At 42.1% G+C, this 19,360-nt stretch overlaps 2 protein-coding genes across 2 annotated transcripts; one reads left to right on the forward strand and one right to left on the reverse strand.

Annotated features, from left to right (window-relative positions):
- Positions 1-21: 21 nt before the first annotated feature.
- Positions 22-4,586, reverse strand: smpd1 (sphingomyelin phosphodiesterase 1). The gene is made up of 9 exons (XM_058087044.2): positions 4,417-4,586; positions 4,090-4,326; positions 2,489-2,809; positions 2,139-2,419; positions 1,894-2,067; positions 1,647-1,818; positions 1,207-1,283; positions 815-960; positions 22-744 (listed from the first exon to the last, which is right to left on the reverse strand). Exons 2-9 carry the CDS (start codon positions 4,309-4,311, stop codon positions 344-346), a joined length of 1,794 nt encoding a protein of 597 aa, XP_057943027.2. The 5' UTR covers positions 4,312-4,326; positions 4,417-4,586; the 3' UTR covers positions 22-343.
- Positions 4,587-5,744: 1,158 nt separating this feature from the next.
- Positions 5,745-16,930, forward strand: nectin1a (nectin cell adhesion molecule 1a). The gene is made up of 10 exons (XM_058086280.2): positions 5,745-6,145; positions 13,245-13,357; positions 13,543-13,801; positions 14,144-14,261; positions 14,735-14,916; positions 14,987-15,104; positions 15,167-15,318; positions 15,388-15,520; positions 15,947-16,010; positions 16,129-16,930. Exons 1-10 carry the CDS (start codon positions 6,094-6,096, stop codon positions 16,441-16,443), a joined length of 1,506 nt encoding a protein of 501 aa, XP_057942263.1. The 5' UTR covers positions 5,745-6,093; the 3' UTR covers positions 16,444-16,930.
- The last annotated feature ends 2,430 nt before the right edge of the window (positions 16,931-19,360 follow it).

Genomic DNA, 19,360 nt, shown 5'->3' on the forward strand with positions numbered 1-19,360 from the left:
GATCCAAAAAGGACCAAACTGTTAAATTCAAATATTTTATTCACACTTTTATACAAGCAGTCAACAAGCTACATTTGTCATGTAGATGAACCCCACGCTCCCATAACTAAACTGTGTGCAGATATGGTTGAGATTTGCTACAAAAACCATTAAAGTGCTGACAGTAAAAAAAAAAAAAAGGGGATTGACTGACAGCAAACCTGCCATTTAATGTAAACAGAATTTAACTGGGGGGGGGGGGGATGAAAACCCTACACCGCCAATTGGTCAGGGGAAATGTGCATGAAAAACGAGCAGCAAGAAACAAACAGTTCCTGTTGGGATGGCGTGGATCACCAAACCATCAACACAGCGTTTTTCTCACCTTGACGCCATTGAGGAGGTCGCACTGCTGCAGGACATCGTATCTGCCGCTTTGCAAAAAACACAACACTGTGGTCTTGCAAGTCTCCTTGCACGGCTCAGAAACGTGCCCCTTGTGTCGGAAGTACCAGAACTTCTGGAAGAGGCGGTCGTCGCCGAGGAAGGTGCGCATGAGGCCGTTCCAGTCTGAGGGGAACAGACTGGAAAGGCCGTAAGCCTCTGTGGCACGATACAGCAGAGTCCACTTGGGGTTCTGTTCTGGTGTGACAGGCTCTCCTGCTTTGTGGTTGGCCTCAGTCAGGTTGAGGATGTAAGTCTCGTGGTCCAGAACCAGACGAGAACTGCCTTCGTAGTTCCCGTCAACGTAGTAAATACGGTAACCTGGGAAGACGAATGGATTTAAAAATCGGTTCTTCATTTTACTGTCAGCTAGACTACCTGATGGGCTCACCTGGGTTTAAATTGACATAGGTGGTCACACTGGGAGCAATAAAGGCAACCCCCAGTGGGCGGGTCATGGTCTGTTCGTCATAAAACATCTGGAACTCATCAAAGTGGGTGTGGCCAAAAAACTGACCAGTAATTGTGCTCTCATATCTGGGGAAAAATAAATACAAATGACAAATATTATATTCATTTATACTTGCAAACCAACAGGAGGCACCTAATGAAAAAAAAAATCTGTGAACCCAGTCTTAGTGTAGATAATGTCCTACCAGGCCACTTAAATCAAATGGCTGAATGCTAAATTCTTTGTTTACATGACTAATTGTTTCAGTTTAATGTTAAACATTTCATATGCAACAAAAATGTATCAGATGTTGACTTTTCAAATCAATATACCTGTTGAGAATGTGATAGTAGTTCCAGCTCCAGCTACCCAGACACAGACCTGGTGGAATGTGACCAATGATATGTACCTGTACACACACACACACACACACACAATTAAATCAATGAGCAATCATTCGACTTGTGGTTTTGATTTGAAAATGTAAATATACTCAGATTTCAGCCTGTCAAACATGAATATGTTTTAAATTTCCATAGTCAGCCATGAAAGCAGACTCAATCTTATGCGATTGTCTTGTTTTGCCTAAAACGCAATCAGCTTTGACTTAACAGCAACTTTGATTCATACTGATTTGGTCCGTCTAAGGGCCTACTCCATTAATCAACCAAGTAAACAATTGCTAGTTGCAGCCCTAAAATTCATTGAGAAATAATACTAGTAAATAATAGATACTCTTGACAAAGCACTTGTGTAACGTCTACGTGTTCACCTTCTCTCCTTTGTCTTCACTGGCCTGAAGAACATGGACCAGCCACTGCAGCTGGTTGGCAGGGTCGGTGGAGTTCACCATAAGCCAGAAGTTTTCACGAGCACAGAAGTTCATGTTGAGAGAGACCACCCGCAAGCCCGGCTGGACCTCCATGGTGTAAAATCCTCCATATCTGCAACATATTACATAATCCATAATTATTATTGAGCTCTTAGCAGTGTATTTAAGAAACTCAAACACTGGCCACCTCAGAGTCTTCAAAGCTTGCTCTGGCAGCCATGGTGCCCACTCATCTGCCATGGTGTCATAGAGCCAGGCGGAAGATCTGTTTCCGTGAACAAAAGGCGGAGGGAAGCTGTTCACTGGCGTGCTCTCGTGGTTCCCAACAGCAGGATAGACGGTCACATTGGGGCCCAGATGTCTGCGAGAACAATAAAAGCAATCAATGAACAGCTACCAATAAATATTTGATCAGAATCTTATCCCCATTACTTCTGGATGAGTCTGGTGATCACTGTAAGTTCCGACAGCTGCTGTTTCCTGGTTTGGGACCACACGTTGTGCGCAGGTATGTCTCCAGTCCAGTAGACCCAGTCCCAAGGTCCCGCCTTGGCCACATTTTCCAGAAGGTTCTCCACCGTCCTGAGTGGCAGGTCACACTTACTGTATGTTCCCCAGTAGCCTGCCTCCCTCCGTCGCCACAAGGGGGAAATGGAATCCTTACGGCAGCACAGAGGCTCCTTACAGTCAGCTGCCGTGCCAGTGACATACTCCTGGCATTGAAGGGGGGGGGATTTTTAATACTACAACAGGATTATATGGACTGTGATCCAATTGCTTACTTTGTCCCAGTGGATGTCAGTCAGAAACAGCACCCTGCTCTGTGGAGAACCAGGTTTAGGAGTTACAGGTGGCGTGACAGGAGGCTTGGGGCTCTTGGGCAAAGTGATGTTCCACGACGCGTAGATGTCAAACTTGCCGCAGGAGGGCCCCACCACCAGGGCACACGCTTCCGTGGGCCACAGCAGGGACTCTTGTAGAGCCCGGATGAAATCATCCCGGAAGAGTTCGGTTATTTCATGACAGACCTGCTCGTCGGCCAGGTGGAGGCGGATGCAGGCTTCGCCGACAGCACGCGCGACTCGCTCTTCATTTGCGTCGCTCTGGAAAAGGAACCAAATATTCTCATTTGGATCTACAGTAAAGTCTCGTTATATCGATATTGTCGGGAGTCGGAAAAAATATCGATATAACCGGACTGTCGATATATCCGATCCTGCGCCGAACTGCATTAAAAGTGGGCAATAATGCACTCGACATTGTTCTATATGTTCTATAGTATAGAACAATGTCGAGCAGCTTAAATCAATCTTTGCTTAAGGATTTCAATACCAAAAAAGAACACGGCGAACGGCTGCTTCCAGTCAACTTTATTTTTCACACTTCCACCACCAGAGCACAGCACACACACCGATTCCCGCACTTCCTGGTTCACAAGTCATGCTCAACCCGCCCCACATAGCTGGCCAAACACATGCCTGCAACAGAAGAACCAACGAACGGCAGCATGTACATATGAAAAACAGTGATTATTGCAAGCGATAAAAAGATATCTGAATACAACACAATTAAATACATGTATTTGTACACTTGTGTCTTCGTTGGAATAGGTGTGTATGCTATGTCAGTTGGTTCTTCTGTTGCAGGCATGTGTTTGGCCAGCTATGTGGGGCGGGTTGAGCATGACCTATGAACCAGGAAGTGCGGGAATCGGTGTGTGCTGTGCTCTGGTGGTGGAAGCAGCTGTTCGCCGTGTTCTTTTTTGGTATTGAAATCCTTAAGCAAAGATTGATTTAAGATGCTTTTGTATCGATATAAGCAGACCAAATTGGCTGGCGGGAGATGAAAAGGGCATCGTAGTAATCGGATTATCATAATAACCGGGTATCGGAACTAATTATATCATAAAAGACTAGAAATTTGCTGGGAAATTAAAATAGTATCGTAATAAGTAGTAATTCGTTTTAACCGATATCGATATAACGAGACTTTACTGTATATGAAGGGATGGATGGATTGAATGAAAATCAGGAGGGGCGCTTAATATTATATTGTGACGTTTGTACCATGGCTGACATTTGCAATCCACCCAAACTACCTGATCAAAACTACTGAGGTCAAGCAAAGAGATCATGTGATTTTTGGTGCAACAATCAGCTATAAAATCCACAACAGGAACCATTTACAACCTAAAGTTACCCGAGTGGAAGATGACACTTGACTGTTTTACACAGACAAGAAAGGGCAAAGTAGATGACAAATATGGTGGTGTATAGTTTGTTTTGTTTGACAAGCTTGTAAATGATTAAGGCCGAATTCAATAGTTCTCAAAATATGGCAGAATGAACCTCCTGTCAAAATATACAGATGTGTATAGATTTACCAGCAGAGCCACATCCAGGATGGTGAAGACTACTTGGCACACACGGCAGGAGACGTTGGTCCAGTTGAATCTAAACCTTGGCAAACTGAGGCGCTCCATGACCAGTTGGGGCTGACCTGAGATCTGTGCCGGTTCACACGAGCCGGACTGCGGCAGCACAAACAACAGCGCTGAGGCCAGCAGTAGCCCATAGGAGAGCTGTAGTGTCGGCAGCTGTGTCATTGTCCCAGTGGCAGTCTTTAATTAAATGTCGTGACAAGAAAAAAATGGGGTCAAAGAGAAAACAAACGTGTATAAACGTCAAGCTAGCAAACTTTTATCCGGTACCTGGGTCAATGCAGACGACCGTGCCTAGTCCTTTCCCTGCCGGGTAAGAACCCACTCGTCCTCGGTTTGCAACCCAGTGACGAGTCCCCAAAAGGCGTCGTGGAAGAAGCTGCTATTTTGTGATCCTCTGCTAGGTCAACTGAGTCCCGCCGTCTCTTTAAGGAAGTCAGACTGTCAGCTGGTTGGTCACGTGAGCGGCACGTGAAACCCATTTGTTTTCATTAAGGCGTAGTTCTTTAACCTTTTTATCAATATTATTTACTAAGTGTTAATTTGTTTTAAAAATCGTCACCCTCACTATTACGTGTTAAAAATGGACTGTATTGTCTTTATACCCTTAAAGAATCGACATGACAAAGAAGTGACACATGCCCTCGAGTGGTCATAGTCGTCATTACGCCCACAAGGGGTGGAGCTACGACCTTTAAAGGGGGCTCAGCCCTCCATATCATAATCTAACAGAATCTTGCAGTTGTTTTCATGATTTTATAATGACAATGATCATTATATATATTTTTAAAATGGTTGAATGTTGCTGAATTCAAACATATTCAACCCTTTGTTTACCTCTCGCAACCTGTGGTACACATTACAGTGGCACTTTCACATTCACAGTAAACCTAGTTAGTCTTCATTAGAATAATACACTAAAGTCTACAGTGTTTTATTATATATATATTGCATATAAAACTGTTTTATGTCATTAGTCCTTAGTCATTTTTGCAAAAGGTCCCCTATTTTGCAAAAATTAAATGACATGAAAACATTCTTTATTCTCTTTATTCTAAAGTCTCTATTCTCAGAATGTTCTAAAATAATTTTTAAATGATTAAAAATTCATCAGGGTGTACCCTGCCTCCGCCCGAAGTCAGCTGGGATAGGCTGCAGCATACCTGCGACCCCAATGAGGGTAAGTGGTATGGAAAATGGATGGATGGATCTTCATCTGGCTAAAATATGACTTTTCCTCCTAATATTACTATTTTATTCTCATGAAATTACTTTTTTTTCTCATTAGACTACAACTTTTTTCTCTAATATTTAGCGTTATTCTCTTAAGATAACTGCTTTTTCCCCTCATTTTTGCAGTTTTTTTCTTTTAATTTTTCAACTTTTTTATCAATTTAATTTTCCCAATATTATTGCTCCAATCTTTTCGAGTGCAACTTTATTATTTGTTTTGTTTGTTTTTCATTTTACAACTTTAATAAAACAACGCCCATTTTCTTTAATATGTCAATCAAATGACGACATCAACTCCCCCCCCACCCCCCATTCTCATAAAAACACGACCACTTCTCGTTTGAGTATTATTTATCACGCTTTTATTATGTTGCCACACGGCAGTGACAGATAGCTGTCGCCGGTCAGGACTGGTGGAAGGCTATCTGGGAAATAATCTGCGTTAAGCTGCTTTATCTCCGCCTAGCTGAGCCTGAACCGGGACAGACTGCTGCACCACCGGTCCACTGGCAGACCAGACCCCAGCACACGTGGGAAGAAGAAATAACACAATGTCGGTGTGCAAAGTTGGCTAATTCATCACTTTGTGGAATACAAGTGGGAAGGGAAAACGCTCCACCAGAACCACAACTTGCTGTTGATTGAAGCAGAACACAACACAAGTGCACACTGGGACTTGAACAACGGTGGGAAACTGGCAACGGTGGTCTGGGCATGGAACATATTACACTTTGGATATTCTTGATAACTACTTACGTTTTGCCAGGTAAGTGCTCCTGTTTTGTTTTTGTTTTTTTCTACAACTTATTAATGTGTACATTTGCACATTTTTGAGGTGATTCTTTTTTTAGACACTTCAGGGACACACTTGTCAGTCTGAGTGTCCATACTGTTTAATTCCCAAACACTTGCACTTATTGCATTTGTTTTGTTTGAACATGCTATACAAAATGACAACACGATTACAGTTCTACAACTGTCCGAAAAGGAGTAGGAAGAAGCATATCAGCAATTACTAATAGTTTGTTCACTTCCTGTGTTTAGCATGTTACCCCCCTTTTTTTTAATCGGGAAAGAACAGAACATCAACACTTAATAGTAAAGTTAATCAAGTTTGTAGAAATTAATAAATAAATAAATTAAGCCGTCAAAAAATGGACAGTCATGAATGTTTTGAGATTAAAAACAATTGTGTTTTAATATTACAATTATTACATTAAAATTATGACTGTTGAATGATTATTATAAGTCATATATATATCATTCGTTCATTCATTTTCTATACCACTTGTCCTCACGAGGGTTGCGGGCGTGCTGGAGCCTATCCCAGCCGTTTCCGGTAATGTCTGTAAATGTACTATATATTTGTACTTTTATGGTTTTATGTGTGTTGTATGTGTGTCTTTTATGGTGCCTGCCTTAGGACAACAGATGAAATTTAACTATTGCCGCTAATTCAGGCATTTTTATTGTCACATGTTCATCAATTGGAATTCTCCTTATTAAATAAACTAATAAATAAAGGATACATACTCTCGGTGAGGATATATCTTCACACCCTCCCTGAATTGATATTCTATTGAGAACCTGGTAATCTTTACTTATTTATTTATCTGTACAAACCACAGTATGAGTTGTGGGCACCAGTATTCACAAACAAACAACAGCCCCAGTATTTGAGGACCACTGATTAAATTGTGAGAATAAAAGTACAGGAGTAATGCAGTCTGTTTTTCGTAACACATTGATTCCTTTCCATTGTGGTCCCAACTGGGGCTGCAACTAATGATTATTTTAAAGGGGGCCCATTATCCTTTTTGCACTTTTCTGACCAATAAATGTAGTTAGAATGTTGTATTGTCGTGTTAAACAATGCCAAAAATTCAGATAATGAGGTTTGCACATTTGGAAGTGAGCCCTGAAAGAAGTTTGTTTCAAAAGGTGTGGTAAAACTGCCCCTTTGTGATGTCACATAGGGGCGGATTTCTTTATATGGTTCATAATTAGGACCAATCAGAGTGGAGTGGGCATGCCCAGAGGCAGGCTGTGAGTGGAATAAATGAAAACAGACCGTTTTGGCAGGGAGCACAAATCATAACAAATACAACTGGAATAGGTGCAGATTCTGGAAAATCTAAAGTTTTCTGTGCGGGTTATTGTGTGGAGCTGCTCTATAGGAGACCACAACTCAATACAAAGGGTGGAAAAATGAGCATAATAGGTTCCCTTTAATCGGTCGATTGTGCTTCATGGCAAACGAGTGGTTAGCGCGCAGGTCTCACAGCTAGGAGACCCGAGTTCGATTCCACCCCCGTGGATGCTTGGGTTTTCTCTGGGTACTCCGGTTTCCTCCCACATTCCAAAAACATGCTAGGTTAATTGGCGACTCCAATTTGTCCATAGGTATGAATGTGGGTGTGAATGGTTGTTTGTCTATATGTGCCCTGTGATTGGCTGGCGACCAGTCCAGGGTGTCTCGCCCGAAGACAGCTGGGATAGGCTCCAGCACCCCTTGCGACCCATGTGAAGATAAGTGGTAGAAAATGAATGCGTGGATATCTTGTTTTGGCTAAAACATAACAATAATATAGTAGGGCTGCTTTCATGCATGACTAAGGAAACGATTAATTGATTACCAAAATAGTTGTTGATGAATTGGGTAATCGATTAACCATTGTTGCCCCTCACAGTTGTAGTTCTAGTCCTAATTGGTGTTTCATTGCTGTGGGACCGTCACCCCTTTAAGTCCAGTTGTGGAATGAATAATAGCTGCCCCAACAGATGACCAGCTAGTGTCAAACTTGTGTCCGGGTCCAGAAAAAGAAGGAAGGGGGCCAAGGAGGCGGAGCCTGTTACATAACGACAATAGTGGCAGCATACGGATGTGTTGAGCCGCTCCTGACATCTGCTCTGATGATTGCTTTTTTCACTCAGACACCGATAAAGCCCTCTCCATGCCAGCTGAGCAGTAATTTGCTGGTGCCCTTACATATGTACATGCTCCTGTGTGTGTGTGTGTGTGTGTGTGTGTGTGTGTGTGTGTGTGTGAAGGACAGGGGATTAGATCTGAGGGTGAGACAACACAATTGCTGCCAAATCCCAAACTACCATGTCTTCACCTGCTTGGTGCACACTCATGCTAACTGTGCAAATGGAGCACCCAGATTGAAATAATCTAGTCCTCTTCCATAGTCTCTTGTATGATTGACTACTTCTCGATGTTCTGCCGTGCACATTCTATATACTCCCCATGTCCCCTCATCTGCTCTCGTTTCCTCGTGTCCCCAAACAGCAGCAAAAAGAGTCATGATAATCCTGTGAGCCGCCCGCTGAATGGAGGCCAAGTGCACAGTCCACGCTGCTGCACAGATTACATGCAAACATGCACACACCCAGGCACTCACAAACAATGTCAGATTATATTATTTTTTTTTTTTTAAAGGAACTTGCATTTCAATCTGTTAAAACAAGGATGTTATTTTGCTGAGTGGATGTCAGGAATTCATTTCCATTGTTGGGAAAGACGTGCAATCTGTTGCTTTTAGGGATCAATGGAGCAGCACATGAAAGCGTAGCGTAGTAATGTGACTAACTAAACATCCTGGAAGTGGTGTGTGTGTGTGTGTGTGTTCCTGTGTGGGAGTTGTGTGTGTCAGATGGCATTTATTGTGTGTCAAATTTCTCCACCGTAAATTACACACACACGTAATCCCTGATCAATCACAGATTTGATGTCGCTGAGATTAAACAGTTAATCTGCCCTCTTGCTGGGTTTCAGGAGGTCATTTTGAAGTGAGTGAGGAAGACTGTTGTGTCGAAAAAAAAAATACAGGGGGGAAAAAAAATACAGGGGAATGCTGGGATTTTGGTGAGAGATTATTGTACTTTGTTTATGCGTAGAAGTGATGATGTCATAATGATATCATGACATTGCCTTTACTCGACGTTCAATCAAACCTGTCAGCATTCACATCATTTCTTTTTCCTTTTGTCCCGTCCAGCCATCGGGGCACCACCCACAAATGCCCTTACATGCTAAACATATTTTTCCTGAGGTGCACGCCACCCCAACCCCCGCCCGCCACTCAGGCCCCCGGTACCCGCGAGGGGGGCCCAAACCCCACCCCAACACTCAGCCCGGTTCCCCGAGCAGCCTGTTTATGTCCTTCTTAATACAGTTTTAAACATTATGAGAGTCCCCTTGACATGAAATAACACCCCTATAGTCACCTTTGCACTTTTTTTTTTTTACCCAATATACAGTAGTTGATATAAACAGGTCATTCATTCATTCATTTTCTACCGCTTTTCCTCACGAGGGTCGCAGGGGGTGCTGGAGCCTATCCCAGCTGTTTTTTGGGGGCGAGAGGCGGGGTACACCCTGGACTGGTCGCCAGCCAATCACAGGGCACATATAGACAAACAACCATTCACACTCACATTCATACCTATGGACAATTTGGAGTCGCCAATTAACCTAGCATGGAATGTGGGAGGAAACCGGAGTACCCGGAGAAAACCCACGCATGCACGGGGAGAACATGCAAACGCCACACAGAGATGGCCGAGGGTGGAATTGAACCCTGGTCTCCTAGCTGTGAGGTCTGCGTGCTAACCACATGAACACCGTGTAGCCCGATATAAACAGGTGTTGCAGTAAATGTGTTCTGGACGTGTGGAGGGCAGGAAGTGACGTCAAGGGTTGGAATGGATTACAGCCGCAACAGAATCCTCTCTTATTATTATGATTGTTTTGTTCTTATTGTCTGTCTTATTTATCTGAGATAAATCTAATTGATGTTGTTCCAGCAATCAAGTCTGGTGCTTGTGTATCTCAGCCAAGATTACCGACACCTAGTGACCAGTGTGGAATAGCATCACGTCTTTGAATGCATCTTCTGAATTATTTTATTTCAATCATTCATTCATTTTCTACCGCTTTTCCTCACGGGGGTCGCAGGGGGTGCTGGAGCCTATCCCAGTTGTCTTCGGGCGAGAGGCGTGGTACACCCTGGACTGGTGGCCAGCCAATCACAGGGCACATATAGACAAACAACCATTCACACTCACATTCATACCTATGGACAATTTGGAGTCATGTTTTTGGAATGTGGGAGAAAACCCACGCATGCACAGGGAGAACATGCAAACGCCAGACAGAGATGGAATTGAACCCTGGTCTCCTAGCTGTGAGGTCTGCGCGCTAACCACTCGACCGCCGTGCCGCTTATTTTATTTCCTTTTTATTATTATTTGAATTCATTTACCCATTAGTTTTTGCAAAACCCACATACAATTTGCTTAAACTTGCATAATTTTAAAATGTTTTATTCAACCAAACACAATACAGCATGATTTATTAATTAATATATGTGTGGAAAAACGGAGATGGAGTATAGACACAAATCTCAAACCGCAACTCTATAGCCAAAAATCGCGTTTTAACTGGATGATGAATTCAGCACTTATTTTAAGACGACCTGTTCACATGCGTAAAACAACATTGCCATTGTTAAGTTGTTTCCCATGCTGCTGCTGTTTTTAGGTCAATGTGGCATACAATGATGAGGTCATTTCCCATCGTTTTTAAACAATGGAAGAATGAATGAATGGGGCTTGGAGAACAGGAAGGTGATGGAGAGACAAATGCAGAGCAGAGATAGACTCACTGCTCTTCATCTAAACCTCTCATCAGCTCAGCAACACACAGTGTTTGTGTGTGTGTGTGTGTGTGTGTGGTTGGTTTTGGTTGTGTCAGGAAGCACTTAAACTTCTTATTGTGTGTTTTGCTTTCTGTGAATATTCACTTACCCGGATGAGGTACTAAACTGATTTCGTTTCTAGTTTCAACCTCATGCCAGTTGCGGAATTAGACTACAATCATATTATTTAGCTGAAATTCTCTTAGCTGACACAGATGCATTTTAATATTCCTAAAGGCTGTAATCTACTGTACTTCTTTCCCTCCATATGGTCCACTTGGACACAATAAGCAGACTGCAATACACTTAACATTATTAATGTAACATATTATGCATCATACTGAGAGCTGTTTACAATATTTTGCTCTCATGTAGATAATAAAAAAACTAAAATGACATTGTGGTTTGTGAAAATGACATTTTTCTGGAGAAGTACACTGGTGGTTACACAGTAGTATGTCTGCAATGTCAGCCTGGGGTGTTTTTTTTTAATGGCTACAGTGTGTCAGAGAGATAGGAGCAAAAAAAATATGATGTTGCCATCAATATTCGCCCATTAATATGATAGAAATAATAGAGTTGTCCTGTAAATGTTTATTTTATTGAATAATAACAGGGTGTATACTGCCTCTACTACTTTGACTGTAAAGCCCTCAACAAGGTTTTATGATGTATTTATATACATGCTGTGACCATACAGTAAGAGGTACATTCATGATATGTAATATGTACAGTATTTTGCCGTACAAACTTTTTTGCACCTTCCCAAAATGATATTGACTGTGGCACACATAGCACATGATATCAAAACACAGTCCATTTAAATGTGGGCTAATACTTTACAGATAATTTGGTTGTCCATTTGTAGTTGTTCATATGCTTGTTCTTCATGTTCATATCATATTGTTTTGGAATGATCTTGTTAGCGGAGTGAGGTGTTGTGTTGTCACTACACCAGGAAAATAGTTCTTCGTGCTTGCTGCTCCAATAACAACGTTGCTGTAGTTTAGTTGATATCCAGGTCAGTGATGTAAAGAGAACATTGTTGACGTTTTTTATAGGCTTTGTACTTGAAATAGGTGTGTCCTGTTACGTGCATTTTTAGCTCCAACATCCTAGCTGTTTTTTTTTCTGATACCGACATGTACTGTAAATTTTGTCATGTTAATTAGTGTATGATGGGTAAGTGTATGAGAATGAGAGCAGTGATTGTTTTGTCCAGTGTCCCATTATAGTTGCAGCTTTAAGACTAATTAGAGCTGTGTAGGCTAGTGTTCTGTACGTGCCTAGCCGCTTAAATGGAACCTCTCAATGTCTCTCAGTGTCTACTCCAGCACAGTAAACACACGTGACTGAAGACTGCGGACACGGGAAGGGCTCTGTTGTGGATTTGTTGCAGAGGATCAGTAAGGTAGTGGGGAAGAGTAGCCAAACAAATCGCACTTATTTATACCTCGCTGTAATCCCCGACCTTTGACCTCAGCTCACCTCTCACGCTGTTCAACTGTATCGCTTTTGACGGTTCACTTCATAAGCTCTGCGTATTAACAACATGGAGCCAGACACGTAAATCCTTTGATACAAATATTGTCTGCAATACAAGTTAAAACACGTCTCTGATCTGACATCAGATGTGATGGGACAATGAATATAAAAATGTACATGCTGGTTCAGACGGTTATACTAAATAGTAGTTGCTGTGATTGTTTATTGCATTGAAATGTGCCTGACACAAAACCGTCATGTGACGTGTGTCCACCGTGCACCTGTCAGCCAATTTACCACTGCGCATGGTGCGCTTCGCCTGCGCCGAGAGTAGACCAGGTCAGAGCTGGTGAGCTTCAGTGCACCTGCGGCGCACTGTTTTGTCACAAAATTGGCACTGCACCAAACTGAAAATGTGGACACCTCATCCTGGTGCGCCACCACGCCCATCTCGGCGCAGTCTACTAGATTGGCTGCGCTCAGTATGTGTGCTGGAACAGATTACCACTGCATGGGGTGCTAACTTATCCATGCTAATTTGAAAACATTTTACTTTTACTTAGAATTATTTTGCTTTAAACTGTATTAACGATGGTGCTTCCTGTTTTCAGTTTGGATTAGTTATACACGGATGCATGAAATGTACGCCACAAATAATTTTTCTTTTGTACGACACAGGAGGGAACGGCCAAACTGTAGAGATGGATGATGGGAAATCAGGGTACATGGGATCCAAGGTGGATCTCCGCTGTCGGTTCATCAACAGTTCGCCGCCTGTCAAAATCTCCCAGGTACTGCTCCACTTTAGTAGTAGTGGCCTTGAATACATACTTCGCTTGCCCCAATAGTAGGGATACCGTACCTGCTTATAAATAAGCATGTTGTCGAATTATCATTAAAAGTGGAGTATTAATATTTGTGTATCTACAGTAATAAGGTAAATCTCAGTAGGCCAACTCTTTGAATCCTCCACAAGGTGACGTGGCAGAAACTGGTGAACGGCACCAAGCAGAACGTGGCCATCGCCAACCCCTCCCTTGGGGTGTCCGTGGCCCCTCCCTACAAAGACCGTGTTACCTTCAAGAACGGTGCGGTGAGGCGTCGCATCCCTAGTCTCGAAGACACCACCATCACCTTCTCCTCACTGCGTCTGTCCGACGAGGCCTCCTACATCTGTGAATACACCACCTTCCCTGCGGGCAACAGAGAGAACGCAGTCAATCTGACCGTCTACGGTAAGATGATCATGTCTGTCCAATAAATAAAAAAGACATAGCTGGGAAGGTTCATTCAAACCATCTCCCAGACAAAGAATATTGTATGTATGTGTCCAAACTTTTACTGTACCTGAGTCACTAGCCAGTCAAACCTAGGATTTTCAACCACCCAAGTTTTGTATAATTCAGTTTTCGTACACTGTCTCAGTGCCTTAAGCGTTGTATGATATTGGGTACCCAAACAAAGCACACTAGATATGGCTGACTCACTGTCCATACTGCTAAATAACCTACCACGGGGCCAAAGTTGTGTCAGCATGTAAATATGTTGGGTTTTTGATTTTTTACCCCCATGTTTAGTTCGTCCTACCACACAGATGACTCTGTCTACACCCACTTTGGTGGCTCGTGCGTCCAACCTGAAGACACCGGTGGCTACCTGCATCTCTGCCAACGGAAAACCACCTGGCGTCATCAGGTGTGTTTACATACACGCTCTTAACCCGATTAATGCATTAGTTTTAGGGAAGACCTGTTTCTGATATCGATTGACATTGGTAATACATATATCTCATCTTGTTCGTATTATCTACAGACTGTATTGTATATAACTCTGGGAAAAACTGTTGATTTTTGTTAATACTTGGGTTACTGCTTATACTGCTTACCTGACTCTGTACTCTTGCTGCTGTGCAATACAAATGTCCCCACTGAGGGACGAATAAAGGCATATCTTAATCTTAATCTTAATCTTAATGACGCTTGGACAATATTGGTAAGAAAGCCGATATAGACCATCTGTAATGTGTTCCTTTCTCTAGTTTTTGCACGGTTACTCCTTATTGTTGCTACACAAACATTGCTGAACCCTAGTGGGAAAAAAAGTGTTATTACAAAACTTTAGCCCGTGTTTTGAGAATATGCACTGATGTATCTATATTCTGTGTACAGGTGGGAGACACGGGTACCGGGTGAAGTGAGCACCCGTGAGTACAGAAACTCAGACGGAACATTCACTATTCAGAGTGACTACATTCTGGTGCCCAGCAGAGAAACACACAAGGAGACGCTCACTTGTGTCACCTCATACAATGATGAGGTGTTCACTGACAGTGTCACCCTGGATATTCAATGTAAGTCCTCAGATAAGATGTTGTGCAGCTTATGTAGTAGCTTGAGGATGCTCCTTTCTGTGTGCGCAAGATGAGCCAGATGTTCTAGTGGATGGCTACGATGGAAACTGGTACCTGAACAGAGAGAACGTCCAGCTGAGCTGCCAAACCGACGCCAACCCAGCCGTCTCCCTCTACCAGTGGAGGCTGTAAGTCAAGAGGAACAATTATTCAGTAAACCCTCTGCAGTTGTTAAGCGTCTCTTCCTCAGGATTAATGGCTCCATCCCAAGCAACACCGAGATCCGAGATAACGTCCTCATCTTTAAAGGGCCGGTCACGTATGACCTTCAGGGGACTTATGTGTGCGATGCCACCAACAGCATCGGGACCAGGTCAGGCTATGTGGAGGTCAGCGTTATAGGTAAGGTGACAGCCCAGCATGGAGGACATCCGGTCCAAAGTCACCCTGATGTCGATGCTGTCTTTGCAGAGAAGCCTTTACCGCAGATAGCGACTGGTGATGTCATCAGTGTGGTGGCCCTGTTGCTGGCGGCAGGAGTGTTGATGGGAATAACCATTACGGTGTTGGTACTCAAGATCAGGAGCAGGAAAGATGATCGCTCGTATGTAAACACTTCTTTGAAAGTGAAATAGAAGATTTTTCAAAAGACAATTTTGACTTATTTTTCTAAGCACAAGTGATATAGAACCTGATAAAAGAAAGACTAAAAAAAGTTTGTTTCTACCTTTTTCCGTTCTTTAGTGATAAGTTTCAGGAAAATATCAGTTGCAGACTAAAAAAGGGAGAAAACTTCAAGCACAACTTTTCACTATGCTACAACATAAACCAACATACATCAAACTAATAGTTTACTTACAAATACAACACCATCATCTATTTACAATTTTCACATTTGGAACTGAACCGTTTCCCTACAATGCGTAACCTTCTGCATGCTACACTCCTCCACGTTCTTCCACTTCCACCTTCTCGTCACATACGTATGTTTTTTCCATTTAAATTCATTCTTCTATTTCCTTTTGCTCAGAGACGACTCTCCATCAAGAAAACTGTCTCAGGCAATACGGAAAAGACCTGCAGAAGATATTCAGGTATATAATACAGTAAATGTTCTACTTGTAGCAGTTGACAATAACACAGTCAGAGGTATTCATTGAATATAATTTATCCCCACAATAATATACTAAATATATCTGAATCTCTCCACAGCATTCCGGTCGTTTCTATGAGGAGCTTCCAAACACAGCTGACTACGTGAGCTACAGATTAGCATGTAACAAGGAGGACTACCCAGAGCCCTACTCGCCCCCCATCAACCCCCCCTTGTCCTTTCTTCCTCAGCACCCTTACCACTCCCCACAACCCACCACGGGCACCAGCATCAGCAGCACCAACACTTCCAAAAACACCTGCTCTCCACACTCACACACCTCGGCCATCTTTAAGTACCCGTCAGTATCAGGCCTGTCCTCTCCTCCCCCCGGGGTCGGGGCGTACACTTTCCCCAAAGAGCAGTACGTCTGAAGGAGCAGGCTGCTTATGGCAATTCAGTTGAAACTTTTCCCAAGAGGAATAAGGCGTCTCACTCTGGAATACTTTTTATTTTTTGGACTACTCTCATAGGACAATGCAGCTCTGGACTTTTAAAGCACATTTTCACCCCTTTTGTGTCCTATGTTTGATTGTCTTTCTTTTTTTAAAGGGACTATGCTCAGCCTAATTTATTGTAGGATATCCATCAATAACAGTGAATTATAATTTTGTAAGGAAAAAAAATATTATATTAATTTTCTGTCTAGTAATCACTGTTTTATCCTGCACTCATGACTCATCATATTTGACCTTTTTTGTCCTATGTATTGTGTTTGTATTTTGACATGACATTTTTATTTACTGGTGGTTTTGTTGTTGTTGTTGAAATTTAATAGTGTGGTATCTGTTCTAGTATTCATTGACACTGGTTGTTGGATGAACTTGGAATTTTTAGCATTTAAATAAAAAATGAAGCTTGTATCTGTTGTCACATTTTCAGTTTGGGGACTAAAAAGTTTTGAATAACATTTTTTATTACTAATAATTCAGTTGAACATTTAAATCATGAAAACATTTAAAATATTTGAAATTGGGAAATACAAAAAAAATATTTTTAAACTAAAAAATATATGTAAATATAAAAAGTAGAAAAATACAAAAATAATCCAACATAAATACAGCAATATTACATTTTTTTATTAATTATATTTTACATTGGGAAATAATTTACTATTTGCATGTTTCATATAAGGGAACCATTTTTGGTAACACTGACAACCCAAAGTTATTATATATTTTTATACTAGTACTGATAGTACTGATGTCTTGTATTGGATCTGGAAGTCTGTGAAGTGTTCCTGACGTGTCCAGTGTCTGTGCCGTACTTTGCCAAGTGGCTGAAACTGATCAGCGGCCTACATTGACTCAAGGCACTCGTCTCCTGTTACGTACTCCTGCTTCCACTTAATAGTCCCCTCCCGATCCTGCATTGCTGCCAAATGCAAAACGAAGAACAAATATTGCAAACAAGCACTAAAGACCCTTGAAATCAAAATCTCCGAAACGTGAGGGGATTAAAGGTCATGAAAAGTGATCCCATTGAGTCGATTACTGCTCTCTTTCTATGAGCTCTAACGTCAATTTTATGCCCCCCCCCCCTTTTGTCCTGAAACGAAAAAAGAGCAAAGACAATCAAACATATAAATCCCCTCTAATCCTGATTGTCTGCATCATCTGCATCAGATTGGGGTTGCAATAACCCACTGGGATGTCTCTGTTGTAGAGCATCCACACTGATAAGACCGCGCATGGCAGCCATTCTCGCAAGTCGTGCTAACCTGTCCACTCCCAGGCTTGTCTTGTATAATGAATGAGCAAAAAGTATCAGTGATGTTATTCTAACCCTGCTGGAGAAAGAAAGAAGGATGGAGAGAAAGGCATGAATAATGGAGGCCAAATCAGTTGACTTCATCCCCTTCCTAGTCTCAGGCTATTCAAAGTCAGTGCCTGCAATTGGATTCTGTAGGAAACTTCTGGATCGTAGGGAGCAGGGAGTTTTCCTTTTAGTGGCTTTTAAATCAATTTTTTAACCTTCTTTTTTTGGAAGAAGGGGTTGAAAATCATGATGATACCATGGTGGCCCAACTGCTAGGGCCGGTCTTTCTACTCCTACTTCACTCTGCAGGCTGTAAGTACATTGACTTGCAGTTAAAACACATGCAATTCTACATCAAATGTGACAAACGCGTACTGAGTAGCCGTCCATTCATCATTGCTCAATATGATATTTGAATGAGTTTGACTTGCATGCTTTGAGTGTTCAAGTACTTGGTTATTTATATAGAAATGTATGAGCAAAGCTAAATTCAACACTTCATTGACAGATACTGTACATTTATACTATATCAAAGAGGTAGGCTATACTGTGACAATTTTTAAGTGAGGATTCTTCCTATTTATGGTTCTGGTGGGTGTGTCCCCATGGGGTGGTCGCAATAGGGTTGTTGATGCCCACTGTGGCTTGTGAACGACCGACCTGTATAACATAATTCATCTGTCTGCTGGGGAAACAGCTCATTTTTGCCGACAGCTTAGTGAATTTCTCCTCTCTGGCAATGCGTCTGATCATTTCCAATCCGGTTTTCGGCCCCACCGCAGCACTGAGACAGCTCTATAACCGTCTAAACACAGATGCAGTCTCAGTAAACTGCTCTAAACTGGTTCAAGTGCTATCTGGAGGACAGAAATTAATTTGTTGGAATTGGTAACTGATGGCTATGACCTGTGGGGTTCCCCAGGGGTCAATCCTGGGACCCCTATTGCTTTTAGGCCAGCTAATACACAGCTGCAAAGTGTCCTACTACAACTATGCAGACGACGCTCAGATTTATGTCTGGGAAGCTCAGCGGTTTAATGTTGCCAAAATCTGGAACAGTCTTCCAGAAGATATGCGACAATCCTCAACATTGGCAATGTTCAAATCCAGACTGAAAGTGTTTCTATTCAACTGTGCATATTACAACTCAAAGTATTTGATTAAAACTCTTCATTTTAAATTCTATTTTTGTTTGTTTGATTGGAAATTATTTGGAATGACCTTGTTGATGATTGGGGCTCTATACATAAACTTTCCTTGCCTTGGTAGTGGCCACTCTTTCTGTGGAATGAGACAATCGTTGGGGGAGAGATGTCAGGATATTTTCAGTCTCACAGTCAGCAGTTCATATGCATCTCAAAAAGAAGGAACATTTCTTTAAGGACAACAATGGAAAAATAAATAGGGAGAGTACACACTTAAAAATTAAGAAGTAAACAAACAAGATTCAACCTTTATGATATAAACTGATATGATATGAACTGTACAGTGACCTACAATGCAATTCATCCTGTAACTGAACACAAGAGTGAT

Source organism: Doryrhamphus excisus, linkage group LG21, assembly GCF_037039965.1.
Source record: "Doryrhamphus excisus strain RoL-2023G ecotype Guam linkage group LG21, RoL_Dexc_Guam_v1.1, whole genome shotgun sequence".
In the NCBI taxonomy this organism is placed as follows: domain Eukaryota; kingdom Metazoa; phylum Chordata; class Actinopteri; order Syngnathiformes; family Syngnathidae; genus Doryrhamphus; species Doryrhamphus excisus.

Excerpts from the sequence above, each read along its gene's own strand:
- smpd1 (XM_058087044.2), bottom strand. The coding sequence starts at position 4,311 with ATGACACAGCTGCCGACACTACAGCTCTCCTATGGGCTACTGCTGGCC. Across the intron at positions 2,420-2,488 it reads CTGACATCCACTGGGACAAA|GAGTATGTCACTGGCACGGC; the intron begins GTAAGCAATTGG and ends CTTCAATGCCAG. Across the intron at positions 1,819-1,893 it reads CAAGCTTTGAAGACTCTGAG|ATATGGAGGATTTTACACCA; the intron begins GTGGCCAGTGTT and ends AATATGTTGCAG.
- nectin1a (XM_058086280.2), top strand. The coding sequence starts at position 6,094 with ATGGAACATATTACACTTTGGATATTCTTGATAACTACTTACGTTTTG. Across the intron at positions 13,802-14,143 it reads AGTCAATCTGACCGTCTACG|TTCGTCCTACCACACAGATG; the intron begins GTAAGATGATCA and ends CCCCATGTTTAG. Across the intron at positions 16,011-16,128 it reads GACCTGCAGAAGATATTCAG|CATTCCGGTCGTTTCTATGA; the intron begins GTATATAATACA and ends ATCTCTCCACAG.